Here is a 24647-nt window from a genome sequence, read left to right as displayed (position 1 = left end):
CTTGCTCCATTTGGACAATAAGGCCAATATGGCAATGTGGTTTGGTGGAGCCCCAGAGCCTTAGACATGGCTTTGTAACCCTTTCCTGGCTGACAGGCATCAACAACTTTTTTCTGGAGATCTTCAGGAATTTCTTTTGATTGTTTCATGATGTGCCTCTAGAACCTGTGTGCTTCACTCCAAAGTTAGTCAGATTTACGTTGGGCAGGGCTGGCAAAAATCAAGCCTGATTGTTAAGCAACGTATTCAACAGCTGACCCTAACTAACCCTTTAATTTGGTTGAGTTAACTAGGGGGGCAATAACTTTTCCACACCTGAAGACTGCATGTTTGATTACCTTGCACACCAAACAAATGAAAGACGCACCAAACTGGTGTCATTTTTTCTCTCAGACTCCCTCTATATACTACTACAACCCACAAAAAGATCTGACCAAATTCAACGTGAAACATGTGCAAAAATGCAGAAAATCAGACAGAGGGCAAATACTTTTTCACTGCACTGTATATAGTATTTCAAATTACTCCATTTGTTTTTGTGCAGTTAAGCAACTGATCAGTTGTACACCAAAAAAGTACATTTGTAAGGGCATCCCCAATTGTGGGTAAAACACTGAGAACAGTCAGTAAAATAGCAGGTAGTATCACAATGGTACACTGCAAGAATAGGACCAAGATGCATAGCCTTAATAACTTCTGCATCTTGTATTAAGCATTGTATTGGCATTGCCGTTAGAATGATCCTGGCGGTGACTTGGCAGACTGACAATATTTTTTCCATTAGATAGGGCTATTTGTGAGAAAGCTAACTGACATAGATTTGTCTTTGCCAAAGATACATAAAAAAAAGCATTTCTATAAAAAATGTAAAAATTTCACATTTAAAAAAAAAAAGATGCGTGCGTGTGTGTGTGTGTGTGTGTGTGTACACTATATACACACACACACACACAAACACACACACACACACACATTCCAATAATTCCATTGTACTTTATCTTTACATGTTTTGTTAGTAAATGCACTGCTAATAATGTGGGGGCTACTACAGCAATTGGCTACAGTCAGGGCAGGCACTATGTGAACCTACTGTACATATTTACACACAAACCTCTGCCAGTGCACCCCAAAAGAGACTGTAAAACATGGCTGAGCTGAATTTATTTAATGGCTTTATAATGTGGACTGGATGAGTAAGCACACGTTCAACATAAAAAGCCTTGAACATAACCAGTGCACGCCAAAGCTGGTTCCCTTTGCCTTCATTAAGAAAGGTAAGATTGAGAAAGGCACAGTTCCACTGTCTCAGCTATTAGCACAATTACCCTCATTGTTAGGACAAATATCTGTACACATGTTAAGCAAACGCAGGGAACCTGAAGGCAGACATGGCTAGGGATAATAATTTATTGAATTCTGCTGGAAACAGACTTCAAAGACATCTGTTTTAAACGTAAGGTCATAACGTCACAGAAATCCCTCACCACACTACTGACTTTGCACTGATTTGGACTCCAGTTAAATGCAGCCAGAACAGTTTAAACAATTCATCATAAAAAAGACCAGTAACTATAAACAGGATCCACCCTAATACTGTTTTAATTTTTTTTTTTTTTTTAAAAACCCTGTTGATAACATGAAGACAGCATGTTCATTAATATCTAGAATTCCCTTGACTATAAATGTAGAGCCTAGTGGACAGCTGGAAAGGTTGTATTTCTAAAAGGTTATTGAACTAATTATCCCCTGCTTTAATGTTAGAGCCTTCTGAATTCAATCCATCAAGTCTGCTGATATAACCCTACCATATTTACTATAGGAAAATAATGCTGACAATTGAGTGAAACAAATGGTCCACCAGCTAGGTAAACACAGGGAATATGTTGTGGCAAGTGAGACCTAAACCAGAAACCAACACCTTTCTCTGTTTATTGGTTTAGTCTTTAGTAAAACTTTTCCAGAAGAGCACTCTTCTCACCTTCACAAGTCTCTGAGTCTTGTCTGAAGACGTAACCCTTGGGGCAGGTACAACTGTAGCTGCCAGGCATATTCCGGCACAGTCCATTATCACAGAGCAGCCGGTTCACTGCACACTCGTCAATGTCTGAAAAAGAAACAAGCTCATTAAGCACCTTGAAGAAACGAATACGCTGTCTACACTCCCCAGGACGGAAGGTCTGTTTTTTTAAATTATTGTAAACGATGACTCAGAATAGTACTCGCACTGGGCCTGACTATTTAAACTTTAGTATCTTACGTTGAGCGTCTCTTCCAAAACACATTCTACAAACAGATACTAGAGCTGTGTATGTACTGTACTGTATTCATATTTCCTTTTTTTTAAAACCTGGGACAAGTACAACCACACTGGCTAACCTGGATAAATACACTAAGAAATAACCCAAGAGCAAACGTTTTTCTAACCCTGACACAGAGCAGTCTCAAATACAGTACTCTTATCCATTTGGTAACAGCTCACGGTGTCATATAAAGAACAAAAGGCCTCTGTCTGCTTAGCTCTCCACTGCTTACTATAAGTCTACAAACCTTGGCAGACAATCTTAAGTCTACACTGAAAATGTATTTTTATAAGCAATATTATCTTTCTCTATTTGCCAATTATGAGCAACATGTTGTCTTATTATATATTTATCATTGGTTCCGCTATTATGTCCACGCAGTGACATAAATCTAAAATGAAAATAAAATGAATTTGTAAGATTATATACATGTCACACAATACAGTCTGCAGCTGGATCAGGGCAGGGTCTATGAAATCCATTGGAAATGGAAAAGTCTGGACTTTATTTGAAGAAATAACATTTGACAATTGTCAGTGGGAAGGATTTTATTTTATTTTTTTTGCCTGAGTGTCAAACAGATGCAGCAAAGCAACCCGATGTATGAGCTAATCTCATCCTACAGAAATGTGTGCCATTAAAATCATACCAAACAATTTTTTCCACTTTCAACTTGTTTGCCTATCCTGGGAAGTCTCTGCCAGGTCTGCCGAGAACTTGACCAGCAGGGGTCACTGAAGAGGGATGAGGTGAACTATGCAGCTAGTCTGATTTTAATTCTTAATTGTATACGAATGCACTGCTCCTTGTAGGCCCAAGAAAACAAACCAGTACAGCAGACTGAAGTTCCTAAGGAGAGACAGTGGCTTTCATTTGAACTGGATTCTGTATATGAATATATAGCTTTTATAAACATAACTTGAACCAAGAGATGTGCAAAATGTCGGCCAGTTCATATTAACTTACTAACATACTGTGAGGCTTGTCTGTCAGTCTTTTCATAAGCAATTTACAGTATTGCACACCATCTCACTTGATTCATTGTGGAATGCTGTTCTTGTTCTAACTTTTGATAATGCCATATAAAATATGCAATTTATTAACCTTTTAAAAAAGCTTTAAATGACATTCTAACCCCAATCAAGCAATCCATTTTTTACTATATAGCGCCTTTCATAGTGGACCACCATCAAAAAGTGCTTTACAAGATGCAGTAACAACAAGAAAATCCATAATACTTTAAATAGAGAAAAATGCATAATACATGAACTGGGCACACCCCAAGATCAGTTTTACTGTGCATCTTCATATGCATGTCAAGTTATGTACAGAAAGTCCTTTGTAACCAGATATACTATTAATAATATGGTTTTGAGAATCAGAATGAAACAATCAATCGACTCTTTCAAAAAAGCTCTAAATAGCTATTATTGTGATGACAGATTAGTTAAAGCTCCTTCAAGGATACATCTGAGATGATATTTTTATTGTATGAATGATACAATATTGAAACTTGTCTAGGTTGCCTGTTGCTCTACATACATGCAGAGCATCCAAAGTAAATAATAACACAAACAAATACATACTTAAAATTCTATATGCTGACACATTCTAAATTGTGATTTGATCTCTAACGAAATTCAAATTGAATTTTGCCAATTTAAGGCTGGTTTTATAAAGCACTCGTGATTCAGAAGTGAGCCATACTGGCCATCTATTATCCCTAAATTAATCTAATTACAGTGCCACGTTCCCTTATTTCAATAATGCTCGACACTGTACTGCCATTAAAACATTTGAATTAATGAAAAAAAAAAAAAAAAAACTTTCTAAGGAGATTGACTTCCGGATTGAAGACGCTGATTTGAAACAAATTTTCTCTGAAATGTCCTTTTCACAGGGTGGTTGGCAGAGTAATTTTTTGTATTAAACTGACTGGAGATCTAAGTACATTGTATTTCTGGCTGGTAAACACAGTTTCACTCACCGACACAGTTCTTGCCAGTGGCATCAGATTCATAGCCAATGTTACAGATACAACGGAAGCTGCCACGGAGGTTTTCACAGACTCCATTGGAGCAGATATCAGGATCCAAGGCACACTCATTGATATCTATCGGAAAAAGCAGGACAGACAAAAAAAAACAAAACAAAGACAGAGCGACTATTAAAGTGATTGCAGCTAACAAAATAATTCCATATGACTGACATGCTTTGCAGTCAGCAAGATGCTTTTACCCAGAGGACACTGCTGGGTGAAATGACCTCAGAAGTAAAGGAGTACCAGATTTCCTGGAAGACAAGGCAAGCAATCTGAGAACTTTATTTAACCCAGTGTAGTACCAGATGTTGCATTTAAAATAAAAATGCATATTTAATGTAACATGTGTTTCTTTCAAAACTGAACATTTGAGACCTATAAGTGAATAAAAGTGACTACTACTACTACTACTACGACTACTACTAATAATAATACTAATAATAATACTACTACTAATAATAATACTAATACTAATACTAAATACTACTAATACTACTACTACTACTACTACTACTACTACTACTAATAATAATACCATAATACTACTACTAATAATACTAATAGATTATGATGATGATGATGATGTGATGATTAATGATTGATATTATATTATATGACTGCTAAATACTATGATGATAGATTATTATATATTATTATTATTATTATGATATGATATTATTATATGATGATTAGATGATTATGATGATCTATGATACTATACTATATGATGATCTGATACTTATTACTGATATATAATGATGATACTACTATATATACTATAAATAATAATAATACTAATAATAATAATAATAATACTACTAATAATACTACTAATACTACTACTAATAATACTACTAATAATAATATACTGATGATATGATTATTATGATTATTACTGATGATGCTATGATGATATGATATTTTATTATGATGATGATATTATTATATATGATGATGATGATATTATTATAGATTATTGATGCTGATTATTATATTATAGATATGATATTATGATAATATGATGATGATATTATTATGATATTATAGGATTATTTATTAGTATTTTAATAATAATAACAATAATAATAATAATAATAATACTAATAATACTAATAATAATAATAATATAATAATAATAATAATAATAATAATAATAATAATAATAATAATAATAATAATATATGCCCAACTGTGCATAAGGCACAATTCTACCTTGGGTTTCCAGTAACATAAATCATGAGTGTATTAGCTCAAGTTATTTATCCATGTCACCAGAAACACAAGATAAAATTACAGCCTTGTATGTCCAGTTTTGGTGTTCACAAGTTGTTATAATACATGGTGACGAAGAATACAGAAATTGTAGAAATAGCTGTGATTATTTTTAAAAACTGAAAAAGGGTTGAGAATAACAAACACAATTAAAAACAAATTGTAAAACAAATGTGTTTTTCATCAATTTTAAACTTCAGTATTTTGTTTTTTATTACCCTATTTGTGGATGCTGGGCATGGAAAATGCATTATTACTAAGAAAATTGTCGACTTTTTTGGACGGTGGAGCGACGTCCTCATCATTCAAGAGGCTCTGCTTTCTCACTCCACACTGCCCACGGAGAGTGCGTGTCTGAGGTCATTTCTTACTAAATGTATGTAGCTTATTATTTTCTGCAGATAAAACTTGAAATCTGAAGACCACTGTTGCTTGTTTTGGTATTGATGGTGTTTTGTTGTGTTCATTTAGTGGTGTTAGAGTTTAGTTCACAATTTTAACATTAACCTTATTTTACAAGGGCAATCTTATTATACACTTGCCTCGCATCACCACCCAATCTTATTATGCATGAGTCTCACACCACCACCATGTATAAAAAGACACCAAAGTTTATCGGAAAAGTATTGTTCAGGTATTACAGTAATATTAAAATGTAGAATTATTTTACCTGTTCCATCCACTGAGAATCCAATTCCACTGCCACAGAGTGCTTGAAATTCAGCTGCAAGAAAATGATCAGAAATTAGAACCTTGACTTACAATTTCTTGAGCATTTTACAGTTACAATTTAAAGAATACTAGGTGTGCACTCTAGGTGTTATTGAGAAGTGCACTTTACTGTGCTACACCGATTTACTGTTTGTACTCAAGTAATTCTCAGAAATAAAACAGTGCAGTCCTTTGAAACCACATGCTGAGTACCTGATCTTCTGTGTAGAACTTTAGGCCCTGTCTTCTTAAGTTGTATTATCTCTCAAAGCCTAAAAGGAATGTAAGGGTGATCCAAACTCAAACACACAGATGCATTTTTCTGAGTTTCGTTGGTGCCAGACAAATGTTTCTGAGTGAAAATCTCATAAAACAAACGATAAACATTGAACTATTTTGCCAGTTGTTATCAGGATTTCAAAAATGATAGTGTGTGCCAAGGGTTAAGCAGCTTGTCTATCTTTTCCTGGAATAGTTACTAAGCAGAAACAACCATATAAAAGCATACATAACTGCAGCTGACATTCTGTGAAGTATCTCTTCATTTTACCTCACAAGCAGTAGAGCCTCCTTAGAGGAGGCAAGGGAGGCAGTGCCTCCCCAAAAATATCATAATATTCATCATCATCACCATCATTATACTTATACATCCTTATACTACATGTACTACTACTACGACTACTACTACTACTAATATAGTAGTAGGATGATAATGATGATTACACCAACACCTTCAATTCACACTATACAGTTAGGTGGAGGCACAGCTCTGTTGTTTTTCCCTAACTCCAATATACTCTAATGCAAGTTGCCAACGGTCACCTGACCCTAGAAACAAGTTAATATTGCATGAATCACATTTGATTTTTTTTTCATAGAGGAGGCCAGCCTCCCCTGTATCACCAGTGTACTGTCATGTAATGATACTTGTGCTGAGCATGCACAAAAGTCATGGGATAGCTAGTACCTCAGACAATATCCTGCCCAACTGCTTTTGTAAGAAGTCAATAGTGAAATACAGAATTTAGATACCAGACAGTGTTATCGAAAACTGTTATTTAAAGCGAAATACAGAACATGGTAGAACTAAACTAAACCCAGTAAATAAGATTCTGGAAAGTGTAGGTTATTTCAATGTAATTGTCAGTGTAGACTGGCTTACTGGCAGTGCTGTTACAAATGCCTGTATTGTTGGCCATGTCTGGCAAATGTTTTAATATCTCTTCATCTACGCATACATGGATAAAATGCGGATATGCTGATTTTAAAAACTTGGACTGTGCAGTTACGGCAGCCCCCATAAGAGTGGAAGTGGTGGCTGGTGTAGTCCAAAATAACAATAATTAATAATAAATAATAAATAATGCTATTTACCTGAGTTTTTAGCTGGGCAGGGCTGACACGGCTCTCCGAAGCTGTAATCCGCGTTGGCGCAGCAGCACTCAGACTTGGTGACTGCTCCTGGGAACGGCCGGACACAGACTCCCTTCTTGATGGCTCCATAGCAAGTGCTGCGCATGTGTGTGTCTAGAATTGGGGACAATAAAAATAATTGTGTTTATTTACCATGTATTTGAAATCTGTAGCGGTAAAGGTTTTTCACAATATCAAGCTTGTTTTATAACAAAATACAACTACTTTATTATGGTGTTGACCTAGACAGGCTGATAATACTGAATAACAGTTTCAGTGGAACTTAAGATTACTGTGAGCATTGCCTTACAACATTGTGTTTTACTTTGCATTCATTTAGGTCAGCCACAAATTTCAGTCATACAAATGCAGGGCCTTCCTGAAAATGATATCCTGGTTTCACAATGTAAATAAAAAAAAATAACATAAATAAAAAATAGGTCTCCCTATTACGTTACTGTGCATGCTTTCCAGCAAAATGAAAGGCACATTACTGAGCTCTTGGAATACCAGTAACAAGCACGATTCATACATTTTTAATGGAATCTATATCTGTCTTTAATTGATCCAGTGACTCTTTTATTATTATTATTTTTTTGTAAATACCAGTCAGCTTTGAATTAGACAACAATTTGTACCATCAGCGTCAGGGAATAGGCCTAAGGACTGCTCACTTACCAACACAGAATCTGCCATCTACCCCAACGGCCAGACCTGCAAGGCATTCACACCTGAACGAGCCTTCAGTGTTAATACAACGGCCATTCATGCAGATCCCCGTGGTGTGACATTCATCAATATCTGAGGCAAAAAGAACAGGAGTCAAGAACCAAAAAGGACACAATCTTGTCACACTGTGAGTTACTTTACTCACTTGAAGTGTCACCTAGAAGTGGAAAAAATGAAAATGCTTTGTAGTGTGCAAGTACTTTAAATCAGAGCATCCAGCTGCAAACTAAATTCCATTCACTTTAATGTATTTTTTGAAATTCATTTAACCAGGATGTGGACATCATCGAAGCCCATATTTTATTAAACAAAACAATATTAGCATACAAGAGAAATGCTTCATGTGCATCACTCTTAGCTCTCTCAGAAAGAAGTCATCTTCTAACCTTAAAGAAGTACTGTGATGCTCTAGTTTTTGCAGTTACGCTTGCACACATACCTGTGCAGTAGCGCCCATTCGAAGCCAGGGCAAAGCCAGGTTTGCAGATGCACTTGAAACTTCCATCTTCATTGATGCACATTCCATTCAGACACATGTTGGTGGTGGCACATTCATCATGATCTGAGAGAAATCAAAAGCCTGGCTAAGACTTTCACAGTAACCAGACGTCACAGTTGCTCAAAGGATCATTGTACCGGGACAGGTAAAAGGACACACATGCAAAGTTTTATAAATCTACTTTCCTATAAGTAACACTTTGTCATAAAAGTGTTAGTTATATTTACATGTTTTTAAATTACTGGAAGTGTTCATTTATTATCATTAGGGCTGGGATTTAGTCACGGTGGTTGCGGGTGTCACAGATTCAGTGACTTTTGCTAGTGTCCGCGATTTCTGCTGATGTGTGTGACTTGTGGGGATGTTAGTAAATTGTGTTCAATCTGTATGTGATTTTATTGGAAAGTGTTTCTCATTAACATTAAATTTCGCATTTAAAAAAATGCATTTATCATTTATTAATTCAAATAAATAATTACATAGTTGAACTACCTCCAACTTTGTTCTGAGTCAAACTAAGCTCTTCGATTAAATACTTCTTGAAAGTTATGTTAACAGTTCATAATTTTGTGTGTGTGTGTGTGTATACTATACTAACTGCCAGCATTCGCTGCGGGACATACATTGAACAGTTTTCTCTTTTTAATTGAAATGATTGTTTAATTGCACTTAATTTAATATATATGTCTCTTGTCTGCCCTACACCCTCTTTGTGTTATCGTCATGTGTGTATTTCTCGCCCCCAAAGTGTGTTATGCTTCTCGTCTGCTTACCCTTTCCCCTGTTTGTGTCTTTATTCTCTGCTTAGTTCAGCGCTTATAAATACTACTGTTATATAGTCAAAGTTGCAGAGCAAATAAAAAACACATTGAAATTTCATTTGCTCGTCTCTTCCTTCTTTGCTGAACCTGTGCGCACCAGGTGCCACAATATGCTTTTATTAAAGACAGTTATTTTATTTACTTTTTGATCCCTGTGACTTTATTCTCCCGCTGTCATTTTCTCCGTGATTTTGAATGCATTGACTGTGACTGCTCTGTGATTTACGTACAAATTTTCCGTGACAAACTTCTAGCCCTAATAATCATTCAACTTAAATCAAAATTATAATTATGGATAATTTAACTGGTCTAGTAAAACGTAGCAGGTAAATGGTATTATGTGAATGAATCAAACTCCTACATAATACCACCCCGACCCCCCACCCCCCACACCACCACCACCACCACCACCACAAGGTTTTGTTACTTGACAAATACAGTCAAAATCCATTTCTACAATACCAATAAATCCAGTACATGTGTACATAGTATACCATTTCACAAGAATCAGTGCAATAAAAATAACATTAAGAGAAAACCAGCATCGGAAAAAAAAAATGGATAGAAGGAATTGCTTACCGACACAGTTTTTTCCATCAGAAGTTAGCTCAAAGCCAGCATTGCAGATGCACTGAAAACTGCCTTCAGTGTTTACACAGCGACCATTCTTACATAGAACTCCATTCTGAAGACATTCATCAATATCTACCAAAACATAATAGTAAAAATATAAGTTATGCTTTAGAAATTGCTTTTAATATTTGACTGTACCTGCTATTTCAGATGGGTAATGTCTTTTTTTTTTTTAACTGTACATAAGAGCACTTAATTAAGAATATTTTCAGTGATTCAGTGCAAAGCAAGAAGGTAACTAACATGGTGGCAGAAATGTTTTCACCCACCAGTCTATTATTGATTAGGAGAACAGGGATTGAAGTCAGTGACTCTGTCAGGGTGTTTGTCAGCTGACAGCTAACGTCAAACATGCTCATATCAAAACAATGGTGCTGCCTTTCCTTACATATTTAAAACGCTTCACGGAACAGTGAGCTGTTTGTCATGAGAACATGTAATGGTAACCCATGGACCAATTAAAACTGATTTCACTGGACAAAGCATGGGCATTTCCATGTTTACCTTTTTGGTACGCTGTAGGTGACGCATTTGAGATCCAATTCCACATACTGCAAACTTAGATATTGTTCTCCCACTTCAGTACAGACCTGCCCTATGATGTGCTGACAGCTGCTGAAGGTGTTGATGGCTCTGTGGCAGTTAAAATTCCCAAAGGACTTGTTTGGTAAAGAGCTGTGGCATTCACCCCAGAGCCTCGGCCGGGTCCCCCCGCCTCACACTTCCAAACTCACATGGACAAGGGGCCTTTAGAATAACCAGCTAATACAAGCCACATGTCAAAAATGGGTATCTCACCGATGCAGGCTTGTTTGGTGGGTGTTCTTTGGAAACCAGGGTGACACTTGCAGTAATAAGAGCCAGGTGTGTTGACACAGTCTCCATTTGTGCAGGGGTTGGAGGTGCATTCATCGACATCTGTTGACAAAAGAAAAATGCTGGAAATTATTAACGTGTCAATGCCAAATTTAGGCTATTTTCAAAGCATGAACTGCAACTATCCAGCTACGGAATTTACCTCGAATTCTAGGATTGTGACATAACTAAACCAAAAAAAAAAAATACATGTACATAATTTAGATATTTTATTTAACATCACATAAAAGAAACTACAAAATGATATCGCAAAAGGCTACCAGAAGCCATAATAGTAGTAGAGTATTTCATGTTAGATTTCAAATTGTCACATGTTTTCAATTTCTGTCAGTTTTCCATTAAGTACATGGAAAACTACAAAGCAGTATGCAATTCAATATGTTAACATAACATTATTCATCAGGTTTCATTTGACTAAAGCAACATTTGGTAATTCTATAGGGTGATGCAAGACTTTTGGCCATAGCTGTACAATCTGATAACAGATTGGGAGTGATCACTTTTCTTAGTTATTAGCATTTAAAAAAAAAAAAAATGGAACTGTATAAGGGGTCTGGTTTTAGGTTGAATGGAACGTTCAATGCTTACTGTAAGATACTGGTGCAAATGTTTTGTTTCAAGTTTCCTGTACCATAAACTTTCATATGACAGGATTATTATTATTTTGAAAGGTTGTTGCTGAATTGACGTTCCACCTCCCCACCAGAAGCAAAACTACCTGGTTATAGGATACTCAGTGTTTATTAGTGAAAAGACCATGTCTTCACCTGAGCATTCGCCTCGCCCATCCTGCTTGAATCCCATGTTACACTCGCAGCGGTAGCCGGCTGGGGTGGGGATGCAGCGTCCATTCAGGCACAGGTTGGGTAAGTGTTTGCAGATGTCCGTTGTTTTTGTTTGATTTAGAGTAGCTGTAACAGAAGTGGGTCTATTAAAAAAAAAACTCTGCCTTGAATTGTAATAAAGTGAAAGCACTGCTGCCAAGAAGTTGGATTATGTCTGGTTTAAACGCTACTTCTCCCGGGGGCTCCCAAGTGGCACATACAGTAAAGGTGCTCTGCGTGGAGTGCAGGGTGTGTACTATAGCCTGGTTGTCACTGGTTTGAGTACAGGCTATTCCACTGCCGACCATGGAAGTGCGCTCCCAGGGGGTGGCACACAATTGGCCGAGCGATGCCTGGGGGAGGGCGGCGCTGCAGGCTTGCCTGTAAGCTGCCCAGAGCTGCGTTCTCCTCCGACACTGTAGCTCTGAGGTGGCTGCAAGGTGAGTCTGCAGTGGTAAAGAAGCGGTCAGCTTACGGCACACGCTTCGGAGGACAATGTGTGTTCATCTTCGCCCTCCCGAGTCAGCGAGGGGTGGTAGCAGTGAGCTAAGCCTAAAAATAATTGGATATTCTAAATGACGTATTCAGTGTGTGTATGTTGTACTCCTAGCAGGAAATACGATCGCCTGAAGTTAAGCCCCTCATCATGTGACAGAGTTCAGGTTAGGTTTTGTTTTGAGTCAATTGCTCTTATCAGACATTGTTAACGGCAAATAAATTAAAAACAAAAAAACAGTTACGTGCATAAAAAAAAAAGAAAAACAAAAACACTAGACTGAGTCAGGGCGACCACAGGTACTGGGGTTCGGACACTGAGCATGCTAACACGACGCATGGCTCAGTTCTCGCCATGTCGTAAATGCCGCAGCGATGTCGTAAAGTAGGAGCAGGGTAATAATGCAAAAGAGTCGTAAGTGCCGTGCGTCGTAAGTCGAGGATCGCCTGTATATGTGTGTGTGTGTGTGTGTGTGTGTGTGTGTGTGTGTGTGTGTGTGTGTGTGTGTGTATATATGTATGTATATATATATATATATATATATATATATATATATATATATATATTTTAACATATAACATGTATTAATTGTTTGGAATTTCTTTGTGCTATTATACTAATGTCATGCTGCGCTAGCTCTGCATCGGGTCAGGTGATTCGGGTTCCAGTATCACATCAACGCGCAGATAATACAGCCCAAGTCATGCTGCGTGAGAATAGCATGCCAGCCTAAGCATGCGTACTAGTTCGACGTTAACAACCTTGACGTTGCACGTTTTTTAAAAATGTTTTTATATCAATCAGGTCTGTCAGGACTGGTCGTTATGTCAATTGAAAAAAACTTACTCTGTGCACACAAAGGCTAGGCAGTTTGTATACAAACACAGTTCGGTTACAAAGGGCAGCAACAACCGCAATAGTTAATCCTTTTTAGAGCAAGTATCAAGTGTGGTTATTAATTCAGTTCAGATAGTTAATGTGCACTAACTGTGTGTGTGTGTGTGTGTGTGTGTGTGTGTATTCCAACCACACTAACACAACCCCAGCTGGCGTTCAGTGGATTTCTGCGCAACTAGTGATGTTATTGTTTATCAGACATTTTCTTTTCCGTGTGATAAACATGGCTAATATATATATATATATATATATATATATATATATATATATATATATAGCGCTGCCTGGTGCCTGATGAGCCAAGTTGATTTTGTAATATTGATGAATAGTAAATTCATAACAATGGTAAATAGTGCATACATATAATATACTTTTTTTATTTAATCAAAGTACAGTTGTATAATATTTTCTAGTAAGAAAAAATTGTATTTTTGGTTTTACAACTTAAATAAAACAATATGGGACAATTCTTATCCCCAAATGCCACAGTGTAACTGCAACTCGTTTTTCTATCGATACCGAACGTCTCATCTGTGTGTTCTGGCCCTACAGGAAATGTCTCAGGAAATGACGAAGACGCATATACGACTCCTTAGACATGCATACATTTTTTATCCAGTCATTTGGAAACCACTCAAGTCGTTCCCACCAGCCTTCTGGTCGGAAGATCGCCCAAATGTTTCGATCTACCGTCACTGCAGATCGTTGCCACTGTATTTAGCAGTGCAGAAAAGGCAAAATGGTGTCTCTGTTGGTTTTGCAGAAGAGCATAGCTGTGCTTGATGAGCTCTCAATCGATTACGTACTGTACTTTCTTCCAAAAGCACAAACAAAAACACAGCCTCCATGTTGTAACACAAAACCTCACAATCAGCATGTAATGATGGACAGAGTTCAGTGGTTTGTTTAAACAGGGAGTGCACTCACTTGAGAAATGAAAGGTGTGTGTGTACAACAAACAACCACAGCGAGTGCCGTTTGTAAATACGGTTGTCGAGACAACTGCAGCGTGTGTGTACGTAGCAGCAAGCTAAAAAGGGAGAGCTTTTATGATGCTGTTACAGAAGAATTTGTAAAGAAAGAATGTTGGCTGGATTTCATCTATAAATAGGGTGAGTAAACCTATATATGTTTTTAATTTCTTGAGTTACATGTTACATTAATATATTACTGCATGCCCTGCTTGAAAACCCACCGCACGCCACTGCTAAGCCGGATCCCACCTCCCCAACCCCGGGAGCGGCAAAGACAATGCAGCGCCCCCCGGAATCCCCACCGAAGACCGGCTGCCTCGCACAACCAAGATTCGAACTTGCAATCTCTGGTTGTATGACTCACCCTGCACGCCATGCGGCACTGCTTTTACCATGTGAGCCATTCGGGAACCCATCTACCTGACTTATAAAAATGTTACACTGAATGCCCGCTGGTCTTGAATTTTCTTTGAGGAAACCATTTTTCCTGTCAGTGATGTTTATTAAAATCCAAGTGTGGGACTTGCCAACACTTTGGAAGATCACCAGTTCCCTGTGCACTCCCTGTCTGTCCCAGATTTACCCCTTTAATGGTGGCTACCTCTATTTTACACACTGAAACACTTTTATCTCGACAAGAATCATAAAGAACATTGAACCCGGCTCATCAGCTCACCAAACTCAGGGAGTGATGGTCCAGGTCCACTCCCACCGTTTGTAGGTACTCTTGGACCAAACCCATTCACCCCAGGCCTGAAGGTGTCTCCTCCTCCCCCAGGTCTTTCAGGCCTGTAAGACGGAAATCCTCCTACAGGTATGCCTTCAATGCACAGCCTGCGATATTCATCTGGAAAAATCAAGGGACGTCTTGTTTAATTAAGCAAAGGCCAAAGTGTTTATACAACAATGTTTAGAAAATGCTTTTTTTCAGTTTCCCATGATAACTAAGGCTGCATATTTTTTTTTTCTTTTTTGCATCTGTTTGGGACTTGACGCACAATAAAACAATGTTGCCCTCCATTAGACACCACAGAAAATGTTAATAAATGCACCTAGCGTGATTTCTACTTTAGGCAAGAATGAGTCACACATTCTATCAGTATCTGAACTGGCATGTGTCATGTCCAAACTGCCAAACATATTTTTTAAGTTTATTTCAATCTGAGTTGTGTTAAAGGTGAAAACAAATTTCACTGCCTTGAAAAATGTTCTGTTTTTGTGGAGCTGCCAATTTGAATTTATGCACAATGTAAGACATTCATTTCCTCACCAGAGCCTCTGACGGGGCACATCTCTGGCACTGAACCCAGGGCCCAGCAACGGCCGGACTCGCAACAGCACTGCATCTTGGTGAAGCGTCCTTCTAGGTCCTGAGCGCAGCGGCCATTAACTAGGCTGGAGAAGCAGGTTCCCACCCTCTGATCTGGATGTTGAGGAAGAACAAGAAACTTAACACTGGTGTGTAAAGGAGTGCTCTAAACCAAACATACTGTACAAATAATTCACTTCCCACGCCATCTTGATTCCCATTCTATTAATGTTTTTGATTCCTCCACTATGGCACACTGTGTCTGGAATCATTTGTTTCCAATACTGCACACTGCAACCACTGTGACGAATGCCTACCGTCATTAATTTATGCAGTAAATGCAGGAGGCTCAGCGGATCGATGGCATGTTTGCTTTCTCGTGGTTTAGAGACCCCTCACCCTCCAAATGCTTTTGTCAATTCAGAACCAAAATGCAAATGTACCAGTGGGCATGGCATTTACGATTCTTGTCAGCTGAATCACTGTTTTCTCTTAAAAGTCTCTTTAGAGAGTAAGAGTTATTTGAAAATCTGATTATTTATTACTATAATTACTGGTGTGTTTTCACAGCATGATATGCAAGCACTGGAAAAACTAAATCAGCACTGAAAGAACTCATGTGGATAAACCGATGTGCCCATTTTTTGCTAAAGTAGAAATAATACAAATATTGTGCTGGGGAAAAAAGCTTTACAAAATAGTCGATAAAACTGATACTAGTTTAAATAAACTAACAAAGAAATCTGCCATTTAGAAGAATTCTTGGAATATATTCAGCAGATCCAGTGAACTTTTTTTTATGGATAGCACTATGTAACACAATTTTTGTTCCTGGGTAGTAAGTGTTATTTCCTAATTGCTTATGCCTCAAAAGTATAGAAAATGGCCATTATTCCCCACAGACTTTGCTTTTGTGACCAGGACAGTGATATTTCAAAATATCACTATTTCCAATGGGAAAATGGGCAAATGTGTGTCTTTTCGTTTACATAAAGTCAGAAAAAAACAACATATGAATCCAAATTAACATGTATTTATACTAAAGTAATACAAAGATGACTACAAAAGATTTAGAAGTGAGTAGTTTTTCGAGATTACTTTATACTTTATGTGAACGAAAAGACACACATTTGCCCATTTTCCCATTGGAAATAGTGATATTTTGAAATATCACTGTCCTGGTCACAAAAGCAAAGTCTGTGGGGAATAATATCCATTTTCTATACTTCTGAGGCATAAGCAATTAGGAAATAACACTTACTACCCAGGAACAAAAAAATAAATAAAAATTCACAGAAATATGAATTTAAGCATTAGTATCAAACGAAGCGCATTGAAGGAAAATGTACTACCATCATCATACAGACCAGAGGTTTTAAAATTCTGTAACCCTTTGTACAAAAAAAGTGTTTACACCTAGATAAAACACCAAATAAATGTTTTTACTTCCGAAACTCAATTCTGAATTCCACCTCCCTTGACCAGACTTTCAGCAGATTATCTCCATTCATATTTTGTCTCCTGCAAGGTCAAGGGCGTTTCAGTCTGTGATTCTAAAAGACATTAAATTACATTTTGTTGCGAAAATCTTGGTAGCTACTTTAACATCATTATCCCAGGAGGCCCTGCTGTAGGGGACCTGTGAAATCTTACAGAAGCCTGCCAGGGGAATGAAACCCAAAGGTTATTTAACTTAAGTCACAACATACTATCGAACTGAAAAAGAAAGCTCAGCTCAGCTGAAAAAGATGAGATCCTTTTCTATTTCTTCAGATCTTCGTCCTTTGTCCTTGTTAGCTTGACAATAGCACGTTGAATCAAGACAGCTCCCATAAAGGACTAAAAAAAGAAGGCATTTCGGGAGACCTTTGTAGACTCGGCTCATCCTTTGTCAGTGTGGTGCGAAAATCTAAATATTCAAAACGGCTCGGCTTCCTATGTAGGTCAGAGAACCTTTGAAATACTGTAGCCCTTTTTGTCCAATATGAGGAAGTGTGTGTGTGTGTGTGTGTGCGTGGGTGTGTGTGTGTGTGTGTGTGTGTGTGTGTGTGTGTGTGTGTGTGTGTGTGTGTGTGTGTAGGAAGAGAATCTCTATTACTAAATAGAGCCTTTCAATAAACTTATTTTTTTTTTGTAATAGGAATAAATCCCCCAAGGTTTAAATATCAGCATCTTATTAAATACAGTCCATGGCTTTTATTTGTTCATAAGGGTGCAAGTTATTTTTTTTCTGAACAAGTTACACAAGCACCAAATAGTGTAGGAGAAACTCCAGCTAAAAGTGTACCTCACAACAATTGAAATAATATATCTAATCTTTCTGGTTAATCCAACTTAAATGTTGCCCCCATACACTTCCAATGACATGAACACACAATTTATTTAAATATACACTTACATTTGGCGATTCCTTTTTATGGCCCACATATTCCTTTGTTCTTTGCTCACTATACACTATACAAATTATTACATCGTTACAATTTAGCCCACCTAGGGAAATAAATACATCAGAGTTGGTTACTGATGGCTAAGACTACAGTTTAAAGGTACTGGTCTCTTCTGTTCTGAATACAGCGTCACACTGAAAAACATCACACGTCCCTGGTATTTCTTACCTGTACTATAATATTCTTATCAATCTTGAGTATATGAGTATATCAGAATATATGGAAATGTCACATCTGCAAACCAAACATGACCTTTCACCTTTAAGACCGCATCTTCCTCAGCAAAAAATATAAAGAAAAAAACCCTGTCCACTGAGTGATGGATTGTGTGTATGTTATTTCGAGGTAGGGTGTAGCAGGAAAATAAAATAATTTAAAAACTCATCACGTATACTGAGATGCTTGACTTGACTCCTTGGCAATATGATTCATTGCCTGCTAAGTTTGCTTGACTGAATTTTGATCTTAAAACGCTGCTGACTTCCAAGTGTTTCACAATGTGTTAGCATGTCTACATTTCTTACTAATGCACTTAAAAAAAGTCTGACTAATGCTGATCTTATTCTCTAATTTAACAAAAAAATGTGTAGGATAAAGATACAAATCGTACGTGGACATGGAGTCAAAAGTGAAAATTGTGAAATGGTTTAAAAGGTGCTTTTTTTTTTTAGTTTGCATTTTTTACACCATTTTCCACACCCATGGCCTCGCCCCATTTCGAAATGCAGCTTAATACCCCCCTTTCTCCTACACGGTGTGCTTTAAAAACCACTTCCAACCAACCCACAACTTATACAGAAGAGTAGAATCTTTATGTTGTGAGGAAGCATGTCACTCAAAACACCTCAAACACCTGCTCAGTTTTTACAGACTATTTTTTACAAGTATTAGATAAATCACAAAAACCATGTACAGTTAAAAAAGACACTTATGTGAAATGGAACAGAAAATAGAAAAGTACATAGGAAGACTGGTATTAAACATAATTGACATGTCACATTTTGTTTTGATAATTCCCTGTAATGCTGAGGGAAAGAAAATCTGCACAGCATTCACAAGGCAAACATTCTGAATCAAGAAATCTCTTTGGCTTTACAGGGCTAGTAATATTAATGTCAAAAGGATCATTAACTACACTACAAATGTGTTCCTGACAAATGTGTTTAGGTATTCTGCTGCTAATGAGAGTATAAAGTTGTTCAGGACCACTTACAGTATTTCCTTACCTTTTGTCACTATAACACTGTCTTTGAAACTGGCACAGTACTGTAAATGACTATTTGTAGGCACTAGGCTATAATATGAACTTGCCACAGCTGTCACCAATTTGCCTGTTTACCTAAGGCATGTTCATTGAACTATAACCGGTTCAGCTAAAGTAGGTTAATTGACAGTATGTAAGTCAAACCTACCACTGACCAGCAGTAACAGAGCACTTCTAGGACCTTTCCTGCACACAGCTACTCTTTTCTTTGTCTCCAATAGTCTGCCATGCCATCTGTACTAAATTACCTTCTAAAGCATACTGGCACCATGGATCTGTACTAAAGATTAAAGGTACCTGTGACAAAGTGCCCGCCCCTGTGTATATTATCTGTTATGTGTTGCGTGTGGTGTGTTTAAATGTTGGTGTATAGTCATTGGTACACGGGATATAAACAGATCTGTGTAACACAAGTTGTTTAAAATGTATATGTGTATTTAGGCACGAGGATTGCACAGCACTTCACGTGCAAGTAAAATGTAGTAATATGTGAGCACGGGGAATTGCACTTTATTAATTCACGTGCTGGGATTCAAGTGAATAATTAATAGGTAATTGAATCCCAGCACAACAGTATATATAGATGCACGTTGTCACATATTGGGGGTTGGGTGATCGGTGAGTGGAGAACGGGAGAGAGAGTAGGAGAATTACAATTGCTATTGCGTGCTGGTGGGACCAGCACGATACTTGTTTATTTAAAACTCACCGTGTTTGTCAGTGTCTGTCCGTGCACCGTTTTGTTAAGTGTTAGTCCGTTTTTGTTTGTCTATTTATTTTGGCGTAGAGTGCCGTGTCCTGTGTTTTCGTGTTTGTTAAACCTGTTTTATTCTTCAATAAATAAATTTATTCCAGCAACCGCCACCATCATTTCAACTCATCTGTCCTGTTTTGTTTATTTTCCTGCTTCTGGTCTGACGCCACCCACTCCAGCCGTCTTTGTGACACGTGGTGTACGAAGTGGGATTAACAACGCCTCCTAGAGTGAGACCAGGGCGGGGACTGTAGTTTTGGAAAAAAAAATAATAATAATATATATATATTTTTTTTTTTTTTTGTGTGTCGGGGAAAAAAAATAAAAATCAAATAAAACATTGAAGGCTGGGACTGGAGAGATGGCTGGAGGAGTTCCTCGGTGGTCTGGAGGACCAGGGCTGGTGCCTTGCCTGTGGGGAGTTTGGGCACCCAGTGGTGCGCTGCCCCTACCAGGAAGGAGGGGAGGAGCTGCCTCTGCCTCCGCCACCTCCATCGGCAGGAGTAGAGCAGCAGGAGCTGCCTCTGCCTCCTCCACCAGCAGAGGGTGAATGCCTGCTGGGTCCCTGTCCACCAGCAGAGGGTGAATGCCTGCTGGTATCACTTCCCCCACCAGCAGAGGGTGAATGCCTGCTGGTATCACTTCCCCCACCATCACGAGGAGAGGAGCTGGAGCTTCCTCTGCCTCCACCTCCTTCACGGGGAGAGGAGCAGGAGCTGCCTCTCCCTGCACCAGAAGAACAGGGACTAGATGCTGGCGGTCCTCAGCAGCCATTGCATAGGCTGCTGAGGGAAGCACGGGGAAGAACCTCCCGGCCGCAGTGGCCGAAAAGAGAGCCAACACCCGCACCCCAGCTTGTCCTGACTACCAGCCTCGCTTCGCCCAAGGATGCCAGCCTCACTTCGCCCAAGAATGCCAGCCTCGCTTCGCCCAAGGATGCCAGCCTCGCTTCGCCCAAGGATGCCAGCCTCGCTTCGCCCAGGGATGCCAGCCTCGCTTCGCCCAGGGATGCCAGCCTCGCTTCGCCCAAGGATGCCAGCCTCGCTTCGCCCAAGGATGCCAGCCTCGCATCGCCCAAGGATGCCTCTGCATCGCCTGGGGTTGCCCGCCGCTCTGCATCGCCTGGGGTTGCCCGCTGCTCTGCATCGCCTGGGGTTGCCCGCCGCTCCGCATCACAGTCAGAAGTACTGTGGCCGGAATCCCACGATGGGGAGCTGCCGGCCACAAAGAAGGGGGAGGAGGTCTGGAGACCACCAACCCTAGCAGCAGTTTCGCTGCCGGAGATCGTGGGGGAGGTCCTGAGACCTGCTCCCTCTGCAGTTGCTTCCCTGCAGGAAGAACTGTGGTTGAAGCCCCACCAAAGGGAGCTGCTGGTGCCGAAGAAGGGGGAAGGTCAGGAGACCACACCCCAAGCAGCCTTTCCGCTGCTAGGACTACCCTGGCAGGAGAATGCTACCCCGCTGTCAGCATGGCTGCTGACAGCATTACGACCTGTGGGCCCCTGGAAGCCTCCGGTCCTGGCCAAGGACTTTGGGCGGGACTTTTGGGCTTTTAAGGGGGGAGGTGGCCATTGAGGCCATGTGTGCTTTGCACAGGGGGGGTATATGTGACAAAGTTCCTGCCCCTGTGTATATTATCTGTTATGTGTTGCATGTGGTGTGTTTAAATGTTGGTGTATAGACATTGGTTCACGTGCTGGGATTCAAGTGAATAATTAATAGGTAATTGAATCCCAGCACAACAGTATATATAGATGCACGTTGTCACATATTGGGGGTTGGGTGTTCGGTGAGTGGAGAACGGGAGAGTAGGAGATTACAATTGCTATTGCGTGCTGGTAGGACCAGCACGATACTTGTTTATTTATCTGCTCACCGTGTTTGTCAGTGTGTCTGTCCATGCACCATTTTGTTAAGTTTAGTCCGTTTTTGTTTGTCTATTTATTTTGGCGTAGAGTGCAGTGTCCTGTGTTTTCGTGTTTGTTAAACCTGTTTTATTTTTCAATAAATAAATTTATTCCAGCAAGCGCCACCATCATTTCAACTCATCTGCTGAGGTACTGGAAAGACTTTTGGCCCCTCTTCATTCAAAAGCTCCTGGATATAAAACATATGACTGTATTCTAATTAATATATTCCAGGAAATACTACAAATATTTTTCAGAAAAATTCAAATTTTAAAAACGAAACATCTTGGAAACTGGAGTTCATAAAACAATGCAATGAATGATGGTCGCAAATTAATGCTTTAGTTGGTTGCTAAAATATGGTTGCAAATGAAATGCTGTGAACAGCTGTTTTAGGAATGTGCTTAGTCCTAAGGGATTTAGCTGCAAATGTCTTAATAGTAGGTTAAAATAATACTACTGTCAAATACATAAAGCTATATCTACTCCCCAAAACTGAACCCTAACCACTTAAAAGTATATAAACTGTATTTTTTAGATAAACTACGACTATGTTTTGTGTGTAACATTGCATAAATTCATGCATTCAGACATCTCCACATATTTTTCATGCTCAGGGGAGAATGAGACTGTCACCATCAGCGTACTCTTTTTGTCTATCCAGCTGTACAATCCAAACGGTCCTGTTTCTTCCTTGTTCTGAAGATAAGGGAGATTCATGGCTACCATGTTTTGTAGGATATTTGTAGTAGACCTCAACAGCTGATTTGGTCTAAAAACAGTTTAAATCTGAAGCTAAAAAACACAACATACATTTGTACATTTTGAGACAAAAAATACCTAACAATATACAAAAGCCTGTCCTGTTATTTCCTATTCCCACAGCCCACGTGGAATTCCAAATACGAATGGAGCCCCTTCAGCTGTAATTACGATTAAAGTCTTAAAGCTTACTCCTTGACAGCATGCATTTGGATCAAAATTTCCCCAAACAGCACAAAAGAAAATCAAGACATTCAATTAACTACATTCTACACTTGTCATAACAAGCTCTGTGAGTGCCAAACATTTTGCACACAATGATGAGATGTGTCCGTAAGTGCCACGTAGAGGATAAAAGACTCTAGTCTTATAATATAAAGACAATAGCATGACTGAGGGTCTGTGAAGGGTATGCTAGAGAAACTGTGCAATTTAAAAGGTAATGAAATTTAAAAACTTCAGGCGTTTGGTATCTTGTATTAGTGGGATGTAAATAAAGGATGGCGTGTCACCCCAGACCCCTGAAGAATGAAAATTCACTTTCAAGGAAACACTGGCCAGATTTTGTCATTAGAAAAATAAAACTTATTGCTTGAATTACCTTCTAGCCCAAGTGTATTGTAGCTTTCTTAAAAGCTACAATTTCATACTAAATGTCTTATGTACATGCCACTGCTTACTTACATAGCTGGTCACTGTCACACCAGTATTTGTTAGTCATTATTTAGTATAGAAGGTGTTTGCCATGAAAAGCACAACACAAAAAGTAAGTCACGCAGCCCACACACCATTGCACATGTATTTACATCTTACAGGTGCTGTTGTACAAGAAGATCAGCATTACTGTATTTTAATAGGTCTTGTTGTTTTTAGAAAACTGTGATGATTTCAAACAGCTGCAGTGAGGGACACACAGAGCTGTTCCAGATCGCTTAAAGGGGCTCAATAAAACCCAACCGCTCCGAGGTCAAACAGTAAAATGTAATTGGACATCTGGGGTTATTTGAGAAACAGCGCTGCTTTTTAATTTTGTGTTAACTGGCAGAAATGGTCTCCAGTACCTTCTTAGTACAACCAGAATCTGAACATTAGTTTATGTCATCATTGGGTGGTAAGAAGCATACTTTATATTTTTGTAGGGTTTTAAGAAGGGCAATATGTTAACCAACCAAAAAGGTTGCCTAGTGTAGAATGGAATAATTGCTAACAATTACTCCCATATATAAACTTGCACAAGCTTCTGTCAAAACAGATCAAACAGATATACTTACAGTAAAAGGGCAGTCACAGAGATATCTGCTGTATACAAAATCTACAAAATCCAAGCATGCCCTGGAAAGATTTTTTTAATGTAATATTTTACCACTGTAGTTGCCCATTTCCCCACATTTGTACATAACGATTAAGGTCAGGGAACTGATTTGCAGTCACTTGAAACATTTTACAGCATATCATAAAAAGTGGTATGTTTTGCTTTTATAGTTCATTTAAGCTAGCAGAATAACTTCAGGGTATGCCAAATGAGTAATGTTACAAAAAACCATAAAAACTGTAAAAAAACAAAACAAAGCGAAAAAAAAAAAAACACTGATTAAAAATAAATAAATAAACAATATAACTTAATAAATCAGGACCAGGAAAGAAACTAAAAGTATTACAAAGTACCAATTTAATTCTGTAGTTTATTTGTGGTTATCCAAAAAAGGGCACTGGAGTGTG

General features: G+C 38.6%; 1 protein-coding gene across 1 annotated transcript in view; it reads right to left on the bottom strand.

Annotated features, from left to right (window-relative positions):
* LOC121302308 (fibrillin-2) overlaps nt 1-24647 on the bottom strand; it is a 104770-nt gene that overhangs the window by 38971 nt on the left and 41152 nt on the right. Inside the window, exons 9-19 of the mRNA XM_041232177.1 lie at nt 15757-15909; nt 15163-15333; nt 12063-12206; nt 11218-11337; nt 10366-10491; nt 8906-9028; nt 8416-8538; nt 7699-7851; nt 6284-6337; nt 4288-4413; nt 1979-2104 (exon numbers count right to left, since the gene is read on the bottom strand). Of these exons, the coding sequence (XP_041088111.1) occupies nt 1979-2104; nt 4288-4413; nt 6284-6337; nt 7699-7851; nt 8416-8538; nt 8906-9028; nt 10366-10491; nt 11218-11337; nt 12063-12206; nt 15163-15333; nt 15757-15909 (1419 nt within the window). The remainder of the gene's footprint in view (nt 1-1978; nt 2105-4287; nt 4414-6283; nt 6338-7698; nt 7852-8415; nt 8539-8905; nt 9029-10365; nt 10492-11217; nt 11338-12062; nt 12207-15162; nt 15334-15756; nt 15910-24647) is intronic.

Source organism: Polyodon spathula, chromosome 2 (genome assembly GCF_017654505.1).
Source record: "Polyodon spathula isolate WHYD16114869_AA chromosome 2, ASM1765450v1, whole genome shotgun sequence".
NCBI lineage: Eukaryota > Metazoa > Chordata > Actinopteri > Acipenseriformes > Polyodontidae > Polyodon > Polyodon spathula.
Note: the sequence above shows the minus strand (reverse complement) of the source record. Positions and strands in the feature narration are given on the sequence as shown.